General features: G+C 38.4%; 1 protein-coding gene across 50 annotated transcripts in view; it reads right to left on the bottom strand.

Moving 5' to 3' along the window:
- The window catches only part of MBNL1 (muscleblind like splicing regulator 1), a 200,187-nt gene that overhangs the window by 142,023 nt on the left and 37,681 nt on the right, over positions 1 to 20,483 (bottom strand). For 27 of the 50 annotated variants that reach the window (XR_002800851.2, XR_011427418.1, XR_011427420.1 and 24 more), the window contains exon 2: positions 4,992 to 5,985. The exons of 6 other annotated variants lie outside the window; for them this stretch is intronic. Coding sequence is in view for 35 of the 44 variants with exons in the window: in XM_005600995.4 (XP_005601052.1) it covers positions 4,992 to 5,165 (174 nt within the window). In the remaining 9 variants the exon portion in view is untranslated. Of the gene's footprint in view, positions 1 to 4,991; positions 5,986 to 6,159; positions 8,460 to 20,483 lie in introns of those variants that run through there. 17 more of the 50 variants (XR_011427423.1, XR_011427419.1, XR_011427421.1 and 14 more) reach the window with 2 other exon arrangements.

Here is a 20,483-nt window from a genome sequence, read left to right as displayed (position 1 = left end):
GAAGCAGGTGAACACCACACCCTTCCTGAGTAGAAAGTTTGCCCCACGCCGCACAGACTCTTTTAAGTCATAACAGCTTGTCCATGCAATTGTTTTGAGGCTATTCGCGGAATCAGAATTTTTGGTAGGTTTAGAAGTCTGAGTTACAGCTAAAGTTTGAACTCAACTCTAAGTGCCACATTGCTTTAGGCTTAAATTGTTTTTAGTTTGTAACAAGCACAAATTGAAGCAAGGTTTAATGAGAAAAAGAAAAACAGAAGCGGTGTACCAAAATGCTACGAAAGGAAACAGAATAAGTAGTGCTAGAATTATGCCTTAGGTAGCACGATTCAAAACACAGCTTGAAATTTGTCCAAAAGGTTAAAAATCTTTACCCCTTTAAAGAACACTTTTCTACAAAATGTCTAACTATAAGAATATAAATATGTAAATATGACCAAAGCAGCTGCAGCCATGGAGAATTTCATTAAAGAAAGGCTCATGTCAGAGTCGATGACATCACAGCACAGTCACAGGGAAGCCTTTACAAAGCTTCTGCTTAAGGAATACATCGTGAATGTCCACGAGCTACACACTGCTACGTAAGTTATGCCTTCCAGTCAGCTCATCTCCTCAGTCACTGGGGGCAACGAGGAAGTCCTGCCTCAGCCTGTCACTGAAAGACACCTATGGAGTTAGCTGTATGTATAATATATTAACTGTCAACGTTTTAACATCACATGGGAGACACCACTAGCAAAATATCAAACAATAACAACAACAAAACTCCGGGTAAAAGCTATTCCAATTAGGAGTCTGCTAGATCAAAGTTTTAATTCAAAATTGGATGTTGATTTTGAAATCCGCAGATAGCATTTCGTCAGGATTATCAGTTAAAGTGGTGCAAAAGACAGGATGGAGACACTCTGCTGGGCACAGAAAGAGCAGCGACAACCCAGACAGCGCTCTGTTAAAGATGCACCATGCTAACAACAGAGGGTCTTCTAAGATTTAACTACCAGCACCTTCTGGACCACTTTGTAATGTCCCACTATGCCACCCCCTGCCTATGCGGCCATCCAGGGACTTGACCTGCCTCACAGACTTACTGACTTGGAGTTTTCTAGCTGCTTATTTACTGGGACGTTTACACACTTGTGTGTCATCTAGCAGCTGATTTCTGTACTTCACACATTCTGCTAGGTCTTCAGAGGCACCTCAGATGTGGTCACTCAAGTGTCCTCGATTCCATGCCACTCCGCGGTGGACTCTGACCTCCGATGTGTCTATGATCAATTTGATCGGCTGTGCTATCTATATATACAAACGTGTATAATAGTGAAATGAACCTCTAATTATCTTAAACAAAATTGCCTAATTTGAAAAGAGAACAAGTGACTAAAGTTTTCAAAGGTAAAAGAGTTTTGCTAGATCTTTGGAAAATAGATAGTAAACATAAAAGTTTCATCCCCTCTCCCCGGGCAGCTGAAAAACGAATGGATATTTGAAAAAGAAGAGTTCAATAAGCAATAATCTATTTCTATTGATCATATGGTGAAAGCTTATTTTTTTATAACATAAATAACTCGGCATCGTATTAAAATACATTCTGTAGGCTTTCTTTACATCAACCACCTAAATTTCAGTTGAGAGACTGTTACTGAAGAAAACAGGTACCTTGCCAATAACTACTATTTGAATCATCATTTTTGAAATATAATATTCTAATGGCAGCTTGCAGTGTTGACATTTTAAATTTTTTTCTCTTTTGGTATCCCTTTCACAAATCATTAAAAAAAAAAAAATTCCTCTCCCGCATAAAATAACGCAAGTTTTCAAATGTTAAGGATTTCTGAAATAGCTAAAACACTCAAATCAATAGTTTGTAAGCAATTTAATTCTCAATTTGAATATACTTTTAGACTGTTTAAATTAAGATTGAGGAGTAAAAGCAAAATTAAGTGAGAAAAATTAAGCACTTAAAATATTGTTTCACTTATAAACTAGTACACGTTATTACAGCTTTTGCTCTTTCCTATTATTGTTCTATTTCCAACATACTTAATATATACATATATTCCTCATTATCATGTATTCTCACTTTACTTAGCAACACATTTACTGTGACAGAGAATTCTATGTTTTCATGTAGTAAATTTAATCTAATTTTCTAAACTTTAAAAATCACCCATAGGCAACTAAAATACTATCAGCTAACTTTCTTCCTATTACCTTTAGTAATATGCCAATTGATTTCTTTTAAATAAGTACTTTTTTGAATTGTTCGACTTCTGTTTTCAATGAAATGAATTCGCCTCTTCCAAGTAGAAGTCTGCTGTAAACGTAAGTCACCTGGGAGCCTGGCCAAAGTCTGAAACAGCACAGCTGAAGGGCGCAGCCATTTCACAGGGTCCTCTCAGAGTATTTGGTTTGCTTTCCTAACTTGCTAAAAATAGTAGATTACACAGGCCACCTCCATCTCATGGCTCAAGAACTCACAAAAGGCTGGACTATGGGTTGTAGCAATACATAGAACACATTTTATTAAAGAAGTCAGGATATAACAAGTTTTCTAAATTCCTTCCGTTTACTCTCTGAGACAACACAAATGATCTAGCAGTTACTGGCATGGAGACCTCGTAACGCTCCCAAATTTCAGAACTTCAAGTACGAGTCACAGAGTTACTTCAACTGTTTTAAAATATGTTTTTGATCTATTTTAGCCACAAAATTGGACCCAGGAAGACTACTATCTAAAATGTAGGATTCTAAATACTGTATTAAGAATCACATAATCTGTTAGTTATAAATACACATATTTAAGAAACATGGTTTTTGAAACATGAATAGTTAGTTACATATTCAAAATTTTTTAAATTAATCCTTACCATAGCTATTTCACTAACATTTAAGGAAGTGTTGTTCTGGGGAGGAGGCTCCACCATAAATAAATTTGTGGTTTTTTCCTCTTCTTCAAATCAAAATATTTTACCAAGTTTTAAACACTATAAGTTAAATTTCAGTTTCTCTTAAAAAGACAAAGATTAAGGACAAAGTTTGCATTTATTAGCTGCTATAATGAGTTCATTTCATAAGTAAATTTAAAATCTTGAAATTATTTATTATTTAAAAAAGTCCTTGATGTGGCAGTTGAATCTTGTTAACCACACAGCATGTCATTAAGCAATGCTGCTGCTGTACTCAAAGGCGGACTGTTCCGTGGCCACAAATGAGCAGCAACTAAAAAAATATTTTGAGATGGAAAAATAGCAACTGAATTTTAATGTGTGACAATGTTTCCAAATAGTGTGGAGGCAGGTCTTCTGTGAAACCACCCAACGTCACAGCCAAGTTTAATGTCCTTCATTTTGCAGCTACGAGGGCACCATCAACTGTCTGTAGGATTAAAAATTGGATTTACCAGTAATTGGGTCAAAACAGGGTTACTTATGGACACAGCTGGTTACCGACAAGTGTAATTAGCCCTTCGCCCCTCATTTTATGAGCCCCAGTCTCTAATTACACCTAAATTCAGTCAGCATGAATTTAGGAACACACATTCACAAAGGCCCTTCATCGATGCCTTTCAAAGGAAAGACAGAACAGGCCCAATAGTAATTTATAACTTTTGCTTACTGATCTTTAGCACTATGACATTAAGAATAATCTAACATTATAAGATACCTTTGTTTTTCTTAATACCTCCTTTTTATCCTACTCTGAAGATAATATCCTTGAGTCTTTGGTGAAAACTTTAGCAAAGTGAGCAGCCCCAACTGGACCAAGAAGCAATTAAGCAAACTGCTTGACTCCTAACATCGGGGTAAGTTATGAGTTAACTTATGAGTTAACTACTTCAGTTAATTCACCCCTATAGTATTAAAGAAAGCATTATTATCGTAGCACTTTTTTTTTTTTTTGCAAAAGACAGGATGGATCTATGACACTTTTACTTCTTTATATATAGAAATGACAGAGTCCCCTTCTCAAAGGGCCAAAGAGTGAATTATCGTGGCACATTAGTAATCAAAGGCAATTCAACTAAACCAGGTACAGAGAGAGCACCCAGGAGTCGCCACATTTCTAGTCATGACCCTGCACGTCAAAATAAAGACATGTATGCTATCTTTTAAAAGACCCCTTTTCAAACCTGATACCTGAAATACGAACCCAATGACATTTTGAATGTCAAGATATACTGAAATGAATCTTTTCATACTATGGTGTCCAGAAAAGTTAACTTTTCACACTTCTAGCTCAGACTGTTACAAATAAAAAAAAAAAAATCATGATCTAACAGGAAATAAATGGCTAAGTTACTTCACATTAGAATTTTAGAAGGTAAAAAAAAAATCCAAGTAACAATAGTACTTAGGAGTTTCTACTTATTTATTTATAAAACTCACATTCAACAAAGTTTATGCCTCAGAGTACTGAAGCAGCAGCTGAGAATCTTACTTCTAGTCATATTTTCCACAAAATACATTGCTTCTGGCCTTAAAAGCATATGCTCATGCAATCAAAAGGAAATCCATAACGTCAAAACATTAGTACAAAAAGTCTACACAAGTTTAGCTGCCCTCAAATCTGCTATTCTTCTCCAACAGTACAGCACTCTTACAAACAAGTGAAAACAAACCATCTTCAGCCAGCTCCTGCCATGGCCTTGGACACAATCTGTGCATATGCTGACACACAACGTATCTACATTTCCTATGCCCACGGACAGACACTGACTTTGCTGTTACTGAGTAAAAAGTACACTGAGAGTTTCTGCTCTAGAAAAAACATCATAGCATTAAAGGAGTCATAAAGTTGTCATAACAAAGTTTGGCCAGACTTGGTTCTACTGCTTCTCAGTAAAGTCCCCCACCCAACACCATCAATAAGAACACACCGTACAGCTGGACTATTAACAAAGCAATCCACAATTCCAAGCTCAGTGGACTGTACGTCCATATCCCCTTTATTCAATTATTGCGTATCCTTAAAATAATATAATATTTACTCACTTTCAATGAATCAAAGCAGGCGATTACTCGTCCATTTTCAACTTGGCAGCTTTTCGAAGGATGTGCAAATTTACATTCCGTGTCTGGCCGTGAGCAAGTCCCCCTTTGGAACTCTCTACATACTTCCAGTGTTAGCCATTTTGTGTCCCGAATTGGTGTGACACTAACAGCCATGTTTAGATTTTACAGGTAGTTAAATTTTTCAGTGAAACCAACAAGCCCAACCCCCCCCAAAAAAAACAGCAACAACCAAAAAAATAAAAAAAAAAAAGCTGAACTGATAAAACTGTAAAATGATGATGAAAATGTCCCCTCCAAAATACTTTTCCCCCACTCCCTGCTTTAAAAGTACATGGAAAATTGTGTTGTCAATATCAAGGAAAAGATCTCCCACTAGAAATTCACAGCATGAAACTGTTAATTCAAAGAGGTTTTGGTTTTTACAGAAACACTAGGATCGTGAGTAGATGAACGTCTAAAGGTAGGGCCTTGGATCAGCCGGGTGCTCTCAGGAACCCCTGCCCAGTGCCAATTTGGAGCCCAAAATGCAAGCATGAAAACGTGGCAAACCCTCTGACACCGAATTTCCAAGCTGCTTTCAGCAAAGTTGTCTGAAAGGGAATCTCCTCACAGCTGAATTTGCAATGGAGTTTGGTGGTGCAATCGATATTGATTAGTTTGGCATAGACAGATGCAGCAGTTTAGAGCAAAATCGAGAAACTGATTCTTTTTTTTCCTCCTTGATTTCCTGGCAGAAGATATCTTACTTTTTCAGCAAACTTTTCTTTTAAAACTAAAGCAGCCTAGGGCAATGCCAGATACTTAGAGCTTTTCTCTTGATTATAAGTAGAAATGGGGGTGTCTGGGCTAGAGGTGGAGGGTGGATGTGCTGTCGTCACAGTCTAGCTGGCAGCAAGCAAGGCAAAAGCAGAGACTGCTCTAGAAGCGGTTCCAAGCAGCAGAGACGTCAGGAAAGGCACTTCTTAGTACCAACCTGTAGAAAAAAGAGATAGGTTAAGATTTACTAAGTAGCACTTCACCGGTGTCCTACAGTATCACAACCTCGCCATGTGCTACCAGACTAAGTAATATTCAAGTCAGCCTCTCTCTCCCCCTCTCTCTCTCTCACAAACACACACACACAGACACACACACACACGGTACTTACAGTGAGGCATATTGCAGCCAGCCATCGTAGATTTATTAAAAAAAGGAGCCGTTTCCCCTTGTGAAGCAATGCATGATAGAGAGATAACCAATCACAGATAGTGTTGCAGCAATATTCTGGGCAGAAAGCCAATAGTGTGGGTTGTCTTATGAAAGGTCGCGCCTGTCAGACGTTCATTACTATGCTATAAGCACAGAAAATGTCCATCAGATGTGACTTATTCCACTGCAAGAGGACGAGCATGTGGGTTTTGAATTTACCCAACATGCAGTTAGTGGACTAAACCATGTGAGTTTCAAAACAGCTTCTAAGCAGGTCCAAGCACTTGAAGATCATCACCGGAGAATAAAAAGCAAGGTTTAAAAATTGCAGCTGACTTCCAAGCTGCTTTGCCTCCGGCTCTGCGCAGGGACGGGCACTGAACAGCCTGCTCCTGCTGTCCTGACACGTGAATAAAAAAGGAAGGGGGTGTTTACAAATGGTACATTCTCCTGACCTATCCAATTCACTTCCTTCTCCAGCCGGAGTCCTGCCCCTCCCCTGAAAGCGGCACTCATACTGTAAAACTATTCCATTCAGCCGGCAGACACTTTGTCAATATATCACGGGCAGGCGAGATATGAACAAAAGCATCCTTTATTCGAACATTTTTTAAGCAGAAGCTGAGGTCATGTGGGGAAAATAAGGAGCTCAGTGTTGTCAGTGCGTCTGGCAAATCTGAAGTCAACCTCAAGGGAGAAAGTGATTCCATCGCAGAAACATTAAATATTAAGTGAGCAATCTGATTTGGGCAGCGTGATGCACTTCAGAGGTACGAATGAAGCGGGAGCGGGGGTCCCCTGTCGCCTAATGACCTATTAACTCGGGGCTGATGACCAGCCTGCTGCTGAGAGCTGGCGTTTTTGCTTTTAACAACTTACTTTCTCTTTCAGTCAGGATGAAAACTTTCAGAAAATGCTTAGTAGTTACAGACACAAAAGTATACATTATTTTTTTCTCTTGAATGTTACCAACAAAGGAAAGAAGGCTTTAATAACTCTAAAAGTTTCACACCACAAAGAGGCAACGACACAGTATAATAAATAGTGCTTGATTACACTTACTTTTTCATGGGCCAAAGATGGTCACTTGGCATATGGTACATTTATAATTTGGAAATTAGAAAAGAGAATATAAATATATATAGTCACATAAATATATATACAAAAATTCATATACAATATGAATATATATATCTAAAGTCTGCTAGATATATTAACCTGGATATCTAGTAGAATTTTTAAAAATTTATTTTAGGATTAATACTGTCATTCTTAATATTAATTTTTTAAAAACCACCAGATGGGGCCAGCCTGGTGGCGCAGCGGTTAAGTGCGCACATTCTGCTTCGGCAGCCCAGGTTCGCTGGTTCGGATCCCGGGTGCAGACATGGCACCACTTTGGCAAGCCATGCTGTGGTAGGCGTCCCACATAGAAAGTAGAGGAAGATGGGCATGGATGTTAGCTCAGGGCCAGTCTTTCTTAGCAAAAAGAGGATGATTGGCAGCAGATGTTAGCTCAGGGCTAATCTTCCTCCAAAAAAAAAAAAAAAGACACCAGATGCCAGATTTGGAAAATATTATAGTAAGACTACAACTTTTGAGAAAGATTAAAAAGAACCAACTCATACCAACACTTAAGAAATATTTTTGTTTTCAAAAAATTTTCTGGTCCTAACTCCTGGTTCTATAAACACACAGCCAAGCCAGCCATAAACTCTAAGATTCACCCAGCTTCCTGAATCTTTGCTCCATATTCAGAATTTCTCAACTGCTTCACGCCTTGAGCACATACCACATCTGTGGTCAACAATCTCTTTTGTCCTCCTATCTAGAATCTTCTAGTGCCTCACCTGCAATTATTCACCTCCTTTAGAAGCCAGCCAAGGATGTCGCTTCCCCCAAGAAGCTTCCAAGATTTCACTTCCTCCACCTCCACCCCAACATGTATCAGCACCGCCTCCTCTGAATTACCTCTTCTCTCCTCTGCAGTGCTTTATTTCCCTAGAGGTCTGATCCACTAGACTACGTGTTCCCAAGGACAGAAACAACGTTCTTCGTCTCATAACCCCGGTGCCTAGCGTGGTGATGGAAAACAGAGGGAGCTCCATAAACTTTGGTAAATTAAATGACCAACTATTACATCTGGACTAGACTCACCTGTAGGGCACAAAGATACACAAACACAGGCATGAACACACCCATATAAACATCTACATGAATACAACACACAAACACACTCAAACACACGCTTGAGAACACATATGCACACCCATCATCGCCCCTATAAATTATGACATGACTGAGGCCCTCCCCCTGCCGAGGAACCCTCCCCCTGTCCTGGACAGCTCCCTCTGGCATTCACACAGCAGCTTTCCTAAAACTTCATCACTCTTAAGTCCCTCCTCCTCCATGGTCCTCTGCCCATCAACAGCGATGATCTTATATGCCACAAATACTTCATAGTCAAACAGTGGCCCTCGGCATGGGCTCTCTCTCATCTCCCTGCCACCCACCTTTAAACCATCTTTCTTATCTTCTCTCTCAGTCTCCCAGGAGTTTTCCCTTCTGCCTGCGGTTAGTCTTCCACCTTGACTCACTCCTTCTCAAGACATCTTCCCCCTTATACTCCCTCTATATACAAAGGCCCTGCCTTTCCCACAATTCCTTCTCTTAGCCCCCGAAGTGCTGAAGTAGCTCCAAAATGGAGGGGGTGGCACAGCAGGAGGAGAGGGTCCCTGCCTGGCTACACGTCCTCCTCTCCCTGTCATCTGCTGTTCCCAGACACATATCTAAAGCGCCATCTACACGTGCTGTTTCTCTGCTTCTTCCTCTCCCCTTCACTGTGAATCCACATCAGTGTGACCTCCACACCTATTACTTTCCTGCTCAGCAACAGCAGTCGGTGCTCTCATAAAAACCGAAGCCAAGGCTTAGGCATCGTCCTTGTCTTTGCCTGACCTCTGACAGCACTGACAACTCCCTCTTCCTTGAACCTTCCCCCTTGTCTTGAACTGGCATGTTTTATCCTTTTGGTTTCTCCCTGTGCTGCATCGCTAGGATCCTCCCTGGTAGCAAGGAGCTGTGAGTTGCCGCCCAGGGTCCCAACACGTGCCAGGCTGCCGTGAGCTCTGAGACTCTCTATATGCTAACCTTTCATTTGGCTTGACACGTCCTTCCACACCCCTTCAATCTGGCAAATCCCTTCTCCTTGTTTCCACTGCTATTCAAATATCACCTTCTCTATAAATCTGGGCCAACTGTGCTAAACATTCTTCCATCTCAGAATATTCTCAGGACTTTGTTATCTCTTGGTCCTTTTGCCTCCAAGGTTAAAAATTCCCTGACAACAGGGTGAATCACCATTTTTTTACCCAGTTCCTGGAACATAACAGATATTTTTAAAGTGTTTGATAAATGAATACATTTTATTCAAACTAATAGGAATAAACATGTATATGAGGATGTTTCCCCAACCCTGAGGACATATTTCCTCATGCTCTATGGGGTCTAAACAACATGAGGAAAGAGAGTGGCACCACTAGAAATATCTTCATTGCTAGGTGGGTACGCATAAATACAAATACAAAATCAATTTCTAGACTTGATTATTTTTCCTTTCCGCAATGTTACAGGCTTAGTTCCACTCAAATACAAAATACACTTTAATTACTAAAATGCTTGCAAGTGGGTGTTATGGTTATTTTTATTTTATACAGCAGAGAAATTCTATTTACTTCCAAAAGTGTCACTGAAAGAATTATAGATATATATTTGTGAGTTGAAAATACTATTTAATGGTGAAATATATAGGCAAGGATGAAAATCAAAATATTAATAATTAGCCAGGCATGGACCCTGAGCAATCAGATGGACACTGACCTTTACGCATTATTAATCTTGCTGCACCTGGTAATGTGTGTTCCAGCCCTTGATATAGGGCACAGTGGGTAACGAACTCAGATTATATCCTATAAACTGACTTGACTAAATTGCTAATATCAGATTATTGTCTTGCAATCTTTCTCTTTATTCAAACAGAAGAATTCCAGGGAAGACTGGAAATCTTCATAACTGAGTGTTTTGGTAAATTAAGATTTTATAAGATTTGGATCAATACTGAATTCACAAAACATTACTTCGACTAACAATGGATTTTTGTTTTAAAGACAGAGACAATGTTTAAAAGTGTGTGGTAATGTCCAGATTGTGGGAATTCTTGCAAACATATTTGCCCTAAAAATATGTTGTTTGTAAATAATTATTGAAGGAAATATTTCTAATGTAAAGATATTTACTAATAGATAAGTTGGTTCTGAGGTAAATTTCTGACCTATTATTTCAACATTTTATAATAAACTTCCCTGAACAAAGACAAAAATGATTGGGGAATTTAACAGTTTTGCAGTGAAAATCAAACTTTTGAAAACCTGTGTAACAAGCCCTCTTTTACCTATTGATCAAATTCCAAACACTAAACTACAGAGTTTCTCACATTATATGACACGTTCTAAAAACAAGCATATCCTGCCACAAGAACCAAGAACCAATTTCTCCTTGAGTGATGTCAGAAATCACATATATTTTCTACTTCGAGATACGAGGAGGGAAATAGAAAAGAAGAAAATATAACAGTAGACCAAAGGAAACCCAGAGAAGGATCAAAGATAAAGTTTAAAAAAAAGCATGAAAAATTACTAATTACTCTTATAGCAATTAGTGTATATTAGCACTAAACAGACAGCGGATGGCTTCATATAAATGTCTATTTAAGGGTTGCATACATACTGCGATAGAGGATAAACAGACGCTGACAAAGTATGAGACTATAATTCTATTTTGGAGAATTGGACAGCCTCTCTGAGCAAGGTTAAATTTCTAAGTCACATATGTTTACTACTCATTTCAGTTCTTCTGAACCAAATATACACAGGTCGGTTCTATGACATCCCAGAGCAGTTAGCCGGGAATTTTGGGGACTTTCTTCATTAGCTTCTGATTTTGAAATAGGCTACATATCGAGGAAGTTAACTGAGTGATTACTTGAGGTCTTTTTATTTACTAAGACAGTTTTCATCTAACTGGAAGAGATGACCAACTTCACCATCGATGTTTGGAGGGGCCCCTTGCCCAAAACCCTAACTTCTCCCCCTGACTCACTGGTGTCAACAAGTCCATAATTAGCAATGCATTGCTTTGGCAAACTAAGTTGGCTCACAGAACAATTTTGCCCAGGGCTTGTCCCAAATATTAACAGAGATTTCAGTACACAAACAACCAACTAAGCATTTCTAGAGGTTGTATGGTCATTTCTTTCCTCATTAAGCGACAAAGTAGAGTAGCAAAGCTGTGATTTATTATATGGGAAACACCGTGGTCTGAACGGGTTAATGCAGCCTTCAGCAGTATCCAATTCCACACAACAAAAAGCTGAGATCAGTGTTTCTCGGCGGGCGGTACACACACTACTGGGAGCACCCATGGCGATTTGAAGTGGTGCAGAAACAACAGAATTGTAATAGATGCATCCGAATGCTAAAACTAGCTAGCCAAGCCTGTGATTACACAGACACTGTAGCTTAGGAAGAGGTTAACGTTTACTAGGAAGAATTGAAAGAATAAGACTAAGCAAACACAATGGCAAAAATCATGAAGGAGATACACAAAGGACCAAAGTCTTAGAAATCCTGCTGAGAAAAAAGATAACTTTCAACCAACATCCTCTGGAATGGCAGGGCGGCTGTCAACATGGCCTGCTGGTCTGACACATGACACTGTGTTATGGGTGACAAGCTGCTGCCCAGAAAAGGAAGCTTGAGTTTCCCAGCTCAAACAAGCAACCTAAGGTCTGTCAGAGCAGTTCCCTGATCATTCTGATAGCTCTGATTCCCCAGCATCGGGCGGCCGCCTATTGGGAGGAGAATGAGTGGGTGCTGGTCAGGTGAAACCCTACTGCTAAAGATGAGAACTCCCGAGGCAGCTGACTAAACTGCATCCAAGTCAGAACATGCCTCTCGTCCCTTAAGTACCTATATTTAAGACAAAAGAAAACATGAAGCCTCTACGCTATTAAAAAGTGAATTCTGAATTGATTCCTGTATCAGGCAAAGCAAAAAAAATTTAAAAAGCTAAGAATCACCAGAAGGTAAATATCACCATGGCTCGGTGCTCTTTGTATCCTGGGTCACCAGCTTTGGACCCAAACAGCCCTTTATGCAGTTCCCACCACAGGGATCTTCCTAGAAGCTTTCCCAGCCCACTATCAAAAGCATCCACTTCTGTGGCTTTCAACACCAGCCCGACTTGCCAGAGCCTCACCTTGCTTTATTTCTCTTCAGAGCACTTACTCATACTTGGCATGATATTATGCACCTATCTCAATAACTGCTAATCATCTACCTTTGTCATAAAAAAATCAGCTCCATGATGGCAGGCCGTGGTCAGACTAGTTTTCCACTAAACAGCCAGCACCGAAACAGTGCCTGGTCCGAGTGAGCCAACAATCAGATTTGTGGCATGACTGAATATTTTTCTTAGTATGTCTGAATACAAGTTTATAAGTATTTTCTACAAGTTACAATGCCTGGGCTATAGAGACAGAGTTTAATACACCAGTGATGTCTCCTTTATAACTGAATGAAACCAGCATCAAACACCACTCGTTGGAAAGAGAGCAGGAGCTAATGAAGTAAAGACAGAACCACATTTATATACCTCCTTAATCGTGAAGTTGATGGAAGATTTTCTTTATCCACAGAATAATCTGAAACAGTTACACGCAGTTTTGCAAATTTAAAACATTTAAATAATTATCTGTGAATTCCTGACAGAATCAGTCTTCAATTCTGGCAAAAGAAGGGAAATTTGCATTTTTTTCTGATGATATTCAAACAGGCTATCTCTTAACATTTCCCTCTTCTACAAGAAAGCATAATAAAATAACACTATGAATGCTACTTTTTCTTTTTTTGAAGAAGATTAGCCCTGAGCTAACGTCTGCAGCCAATCCTCCTCTTTTTGCTGAGGAAGACTGGCCCTGAGCTAACATCCATGTCCATCTTCCTCCACTTTATATGTGGGATGCCTACCACAGCACGGCTTGCCAAGCGATGCCATGTCCGCACCTGGGATCCAAACCGGTGAACCCCAGGCCAGTCCCTGAATGCTACTTTATCATTCTTCAAGAGAAAACACTAATCCTACTTAGTATTTTATTTGCTCCATATATTACACAAAGAAGTTATCTTGTAAGCCTTAGGTAGTCATAAATGTCCATCTCATTTAGTATGTATTTCAATATAATAGTTAGGAAAACAGAATACAGATTATGACAAAATTAACAATGCTGGTATATGCTCCAGAGCTAAATGGTAGAAAAATCAGATATCACCATCCTAGCAATTTTCAGGGAGAATGGTACATTGCCCCAACCGAAATCTACCAATGTGAAATTAGGACGACAAAACTGTGAATGCTAGATGGAACGCCATAACACATTGTGATATCGTTATTCCCACTGGAATGCCATAATTATGGGCTTTGATTCTAAAGGTTACTTAAATGAGTTATATTTTACTTAGCATAGTAACTAGGGGCCAAAATCTTAATTTTCAACCTTTATATCTTCTGAACAATATCATCTATCTAGCTTCTTACAGAGGTTGGCGGTATCTCTGCCTAAAACCTTTCTAAATATGATCTCCATTCCTTGAGGAATGGGAGCAAATTCTCCTTTGCTTCCCGAATAATGTTACTGCACAACTCATAAATAAGTGCGAAGATGCTGAAGAGAGCACTGAGGAAGTATTCCCATGGTGGAATCAGCTGCATGCCCCACTGGCCCACCTTTGCTTCCAAGGCAGAAATCACTCTCACAGCCAACGGTCATTAGGATCTTCTTCGTAATTAGCCTGTGCCTGTTTTTCATTTGAGCAGGCTCAATTAATTGGGCTAAACTACAAAGTCAACATGTGAAGAAATGACAAATAGAAAAAAAAAAATTTTGGCCAAAATATAAAGCATATCTCTATTAGGACCAGACAATCATAGCTGTCACAGTTTGCAGAATTCCTAAAATTTTAATGTGGCACCAGCCCTCAATACTACTAACTGTGTCTGAGTACAAAAGCTTGACCGTAACAGATAAATCTTGAAAATCCAAATCTCTAATTTAAAACCTAATATAGCAACCTCAATCCAGGAAGTTTTACTGGCTCATTTCTATTGAAGATTGCCCAAAATATGTTGCTTAATTATTAATCACTATGAGAAAAGTATGTAAAATCTATGTTTATAATTAAAGAGATCTAAAATAGCTATTCTTCAGAATATAATGAATGGAACCAATTAGGAATATGGTATAGTATTACTCAAATGCATCCTAATTAAATGAATTAAATGTGGACTTCTCATGACACAACTCAATGCATGAACATTTCCTCCTTCCCATTTAACCCGTAAAAGTTCCTATTGCTTAACAAATATATCTCTTATTACAAATTTTACAAACACTGAAGCCACAAATGTGCTACACAGTTTAATTTTACAATCCTATGGATATTTCTACTGATCTATATGTTTGACTTTAAAGATTACTTTTTTAACAAATAATCTCAAACACAGTCATTATACTAGTGTCAACTGAATTTATTTCTCATACCAATAAAATATTAGGATCTCAGTTTAACTTGAGCTTTTTTAAAAAAAAAAATCACAAATTCACATATGCTCACATAGAAATAGGAATTATGTTTTCCCTGACAAATAGTGAGTCAAGGCCCAGTTGTTTTTCCCTGGCGTAAATGAGGAAGATAAGTTACAAAACGAAGACATGGGTTGACAACTCATATTTTCACTTCAGTGCAGCTTAAATATCCTTGGGGAAAGGTTCCACATAACTCACATACTTAACTAGGTCTGAAATGTTGAGCAACAACAAATTAAACTAATATTATTGCAACTGCTATATAATAACCAAGTTTCAGACTGTATTTTGCAGAAGCCTAAAATTTCAAAAGTTCTTTAAACCAGGGAGGCATATTTTTTGTGTGTCTACTCAATATTTCGAATAAGGCTTAACTGATAAAAAAGAAGAATACACTGAGAGTCTAGATGTCTGAAAACATAAAATTAACCAGGTAAAAAGATAATCTGTCTCCCTGATAAATAAATTTGTATCTATACATAAATCGCTTATCACACTTTGTTGTTACAATTCTATTCCCCTGAATTTCTAACATACTTAAGAACCAAGATCTGACTACAGGCAGCACAACAACACAGATCTGGGATCTCTAAATCATCATTCACAGGAACATTTGCAGACATACATGAAAATGCCATGTCCTCACAGAGCTCACGCTCAGAAAGAGGTATAAAGTAAATAAAATAAAAACCTACCACGTGGTGATTAGGACTGTGAGAATAAAGGATTCTCATATAAGAAATGTAACGGCTTAGGAGCAAATTAAAATTTGAACCAAATATTATATATTTAAATTTTGAGCCTTTTTTCTCCCTCCATACCTAGATTTCCACATCTCCAGTAACTCCAATAATCTACATGATTTAACAATTTGCACTCTTAAATATGGTTCTGCTTCTTTTTTGGTGTATTGAGAAGTATGGGTATAAATTATAAGGCTATTACCCACATAGAGAGATATCACTAAATAATAATGGGAGAAACAGTAAACTGTAAGTTCAAATGATGAGCAGAACTCTATCAAGTAATCTATACAAATCACGTACACAAATCCACAACTTTTTCTTGCTGCTTGCTTGCTTTTACACATTGCTAAATGTCATTTTCACTGTAATAAGTTTAAACCAAACAGAAGGGATACTGAAGTCTAACTGAACTTCCCCTCCCTCCACTACCAAATCAGACCGCTCCCAGCCCAAAGGTAACCGCTGGCGTTAGTATGGTGTGTCTAGTCCCTTTCCTAAGCATTCGCATACACACACACACAGTTTATCATTTTTATACAAATGATGGAAACATACTAAGCATATTGTTCTGAGGCTTGCTTTCTACAACCTATGTTAATGACTTTTCTATGTCAATAGAAATAGGTCAACGTAAATATTTTTTAACAACTGTGTATTATAGCCATGCGTCACTTAGTGACGGGGATACCTTCTGAGAGAAGCGTCATTAGGCGATTTCATCATTGTGCAAACATCACAGAGTGTACTTACACAAATCTAGCTGGTATAGCTTACTGCACACCTAGGCTATATGGTACTAATCTTATGGGATCACTGCTGTATACGCAGTCCATCATGGACTGAAACATCGTTATTTGGCACATGACTGTCCTTCACTATATGTCCACTTCTTTATTAGTGGTCACCTAAATTAATGCCAATTTTCACTATTTTAAGCAATGCTGCAATTGTATGTACAAAACCAAGCTTATGTTTGAGTGGCTTTAATAATATAAACACTTAGAACATAAAGTATGTGCATATGTTAACTTTGAACTAGAACAATGAACTTCTTCCAAGAAAATATTTACCAATACGTAATTCCGCCGACAATGAATAACAAGCTTTTCTATATCTGTTAAATCTATGCTAGGCCTTAAAAATATACTATCCCTAAATCTATATTGTAAATTTCTATCATGGGAATGAGCAACAGATATGATACGTCTTTTTTCCTACCAAGAGAACTTAAAGCCTTGTCTTTGTACTTTGCAAAATATTTTCAGCTCTTAGCCCTTATATGGCAGCTAATCAATGGAAACATTTGTAAAGTCAGTTTTTCAACTCCTGTTATTTCAAAATAAACCATTTCATTGCTAAAACAATTCCAATATTTATATTTTGTAATTATTTGCCAAAAAACAGGGGCTGGAAGTTTGAATAAATGTTTGCATTGACAGAGTATCAAAACGGAGAACATACGGCTTACTATTCTTATTAATAAAAACAGAATATGTAGTTAGAGCCTGCGGGGCATGTTATATTTGGGAAATCTCTGACAGCACAATGTCCTATGATTAAGGGTATGCTTTTTTTACACATTATTTCTACAAATGTCAGAAAATATCCTGCTCCCCCTCTCCTTTTTTAGACACTAATTGACTAAAGGAAATGGTTTCTGACAACTGCTATAAATAATACAAGGTGTTATCAGACCAGCTGAGGCACAATAGAACTCAGATGAACTCCTGCGGGCCAAACACATCTTCCCATGTGGTCACTTGCCCTGAGGCTGGGGCTCCTCCTGCAGTCATTTCGGAGTCTGGAGTGGAATGTTCTCCGGAGGTGGCACGCACTTCAGATTAAAATAACCAAGACAGGTATAGACTCTTGTGTGATCTTGCCAATGGACATATGTCCTATTAGAAAATAAACATTCTCCCCGTGCTTTGTCCTCCTCAAACTCTTTCTTGGTTATTAAGTAATAGTTCGCAGAATAAAGAAGTACCTAAAAATGGATTTTCAAGAGACTTAAGATGGTTGGTTGTCAAAATATGGGCATTTCCAATGCTTTTATTCTCTTTTTGACAATGTACTTCGATCATATTGTCATGGCATAAATAAAGTCCCATTCCTCAGGAGATGAGATCGAGGATTTCATTCTCAGGATTTTGTACCTTCCAAAAGATTATACGTACTGAAGTCACAATGGACAAACCATAGGGCAGCCTGAGTTTTGGTTCCTTTGTCAAATAGAAAAAGAATAACCCTTCCTTATTATTTTAATTGCCCATAAGGTTCTGTGCATTCTGGAAAAGTTGTAACTCCTGAGGAACTCTGACCTACCCCCTTCTAATGAGACAGAGATTAAAGTTGTGTGTGTTTCCGTCAGCACCATATGCACTTAGAAAGCAATGACTAGCTTTTCATGGCAAATCACTACACATCGGTAGCTGACTAATAAACTCAAATAACAGCCAACACTGTATCAGCAGCAACACTTTCTGTTCTGGGATATTGGTGCTCCAGAAAGAATCTTGGACTACCTGAATCTGTCACCCATGGGTGACTGTTAAAAATATATATTCCTGGAACCTACTGAGGATTAGGACCAAGAATCTACATTCTAACCAAAATCCCCAGGTTATTCTTAATCTCACTAAATTTTCACAATCGTAATCAACTAAAGCTAAAATACTACTCCCCCAAGAGATTGTCTATTACATTTCTACCCAGTAATTTCCTAAAAGCCCAGAATATCTGCCTTGAAAAGACGGCTTGTTTGAGTTTTGGTGACATGCTTTTTCATTATATTCTATCAACTACTTTAGAAAACTAACATACCTGCAAAATGTTTGGCAAAGTTACGTTCATTTTTTAAAATATTATTTTAAATCAGGCACCATACATGAACCTCCACAACATCACGATCCTACTCACCACATCACATTGCTCATTGTGTCTCAAATCACTTATGTTTTAGTCCTGCTTAACAGTTCACTCCAAGTTAGCATGCAAATGCTACTCTGCAAAAAGAAAATTCCCCCAGTGTATCTGAAAGATAATTCAAAGAGCAAGCATGTAGCACTCTTCAAACTTTCCATATCTTCCTCTCATTTAAATGTCAAATTCACCATTATATATAAACACACACACATATAAAAAATAAATAGCAGGGCCACCCTGTGGCCTAGTGGTTAAGTTCAGCAGCTCTGCTTCAGCAGCCTGGCTTCGGTTCCCGGGTGGGGACCTACACCACCTGTCGGCAGCCATGTTGTGGCAGTGACCCACCAAAGTTCCCTAAGCTAATTAAATGGAGGAATCAGGACCCAAAATCAGGTCTTCTGACGCCAAATTAAACATTCATTCACAACACATGCTGGCAATTTAATACCAAACTTTGTGGAAATGAAAATGACTATAAATATAATAGAAGCCAAACAACAGAGAGAGAGGTTGGGGGTGGAGCAGGATACGGTGGCGCGACCATGGCTGCATCACCTGTGGTTTGCTCTGAGATGCAAGTGAAGGAGAAAGCCTTGCACATAGATTCTGATGGAGATAAGATGGTCCCTTCACAGAGGTGAGAGATGGATGCTACTGTCCTTGTACATCCATGAGTAGACACTGGACACCAATAATACACACTCAGAGACGTGGAAATTATACACTACATCTATCAGGTTCTCTTCTTAATTAAAATTGTTAATCAGTCTTAATCTAGTGTTTAATACGTTGCATCGTTCTAAATACTCAGTGACTGATTTAAAGATTAATTGTTGAGGATGAGTTCTTTGAGCACGATTTTATTTTTATTTGTCTGCCCTCTGAGGCAGGAAAGCCTACATTTTCTTCAGAGCTTTCAAGAGAGGAGCTTCAAATGTATCAGCGGAAACCCTCCACATAAGTAAAATGGAAAGCTGCTCCAAATGATCAAACTGAATACACGTTAAGCAAGTATGCATACAGTAAGACTGATCAATATTAGCCACTAAACAGTATCTGAAAAGCAGCGAAGGAGGTGGAATAACTGTCTGAAACACTTCTAAACCATGCGGAGTCAGACAGATTTTTTTGACAGCTGATAAAACCACAGACAAGTATCCTAGAGAGAAAGCCCAGAGGGTTTGAAGTGGCATAAGAGATGTTTTTCTTTTACATGTAACAAATCTGTTCTCTATCATATGAGTTACCTTATAGCACAGAGAAATGAGAAATACTAAATTGCTTTCTAATATGAAAGCCCAAAGTCAAAACAATAAAAAAAGTACAATCCCATTTCTACCACCCCAAAATATCTCCTTTGACAAAAATTGCAGGTTTTATTTCTATAATTGTACTTATTTTTTTAAGTTCTCCTTCTTTCTTCTCTACTATCCTAGAAAAAGAAATGTTTTCTTCAAACAAATCCAAATACATCCAATACAATAATCTTATTAAATGAATAAATACACTCATTAAAAATAAACAATACATGGATAAAATAATATGTATGTATTGATTATATTAACAGTTTATTGACTCCGTATGTAGCCGAGATATGGGGGAATACATGGAACCAGCTTTGAAGAATTTACTGCTTACCCAGGGACAAAATATTAACACACAAGCAGCTGTACATAAAGAAAGAAAGTGAGAAGCACACAGCAGGGATAATAAAGTTTGGTGAGTTAAAGGAGAGAGAGGTCGGGGTGGTTCGGGATGGATAAGACATCTGAGATGGACCTGGATGGATACTTCATCTGGTTAGAGACCAAAAGGGATGGTGATCCAGATTGCAGGAATCCAGAGAGCAAAGGCAGGGAGACGGGGAAGCACAGAGCTGTACGGAGCACCCATGTGCAATGGGCTGGCAGG

This window comes from Equus caballus, chromosome 16, assembly GCF_041296265.1.
Source record: "Equus caballus isolate H_3958 breed thoroughbred chromosome 16, TB-T2T, whole genome shotgun sequence".
Lineage (NCBI taxonomy): Eukaryota > Metazoa > Chordata > Mammalia > Perissodactyla > Equidae > Equus > Equus caballus.
Note: the sequence above shows the minus strand (reverse complement) of the source record. Positions and strands in the feature narration are given on the sequence as shown.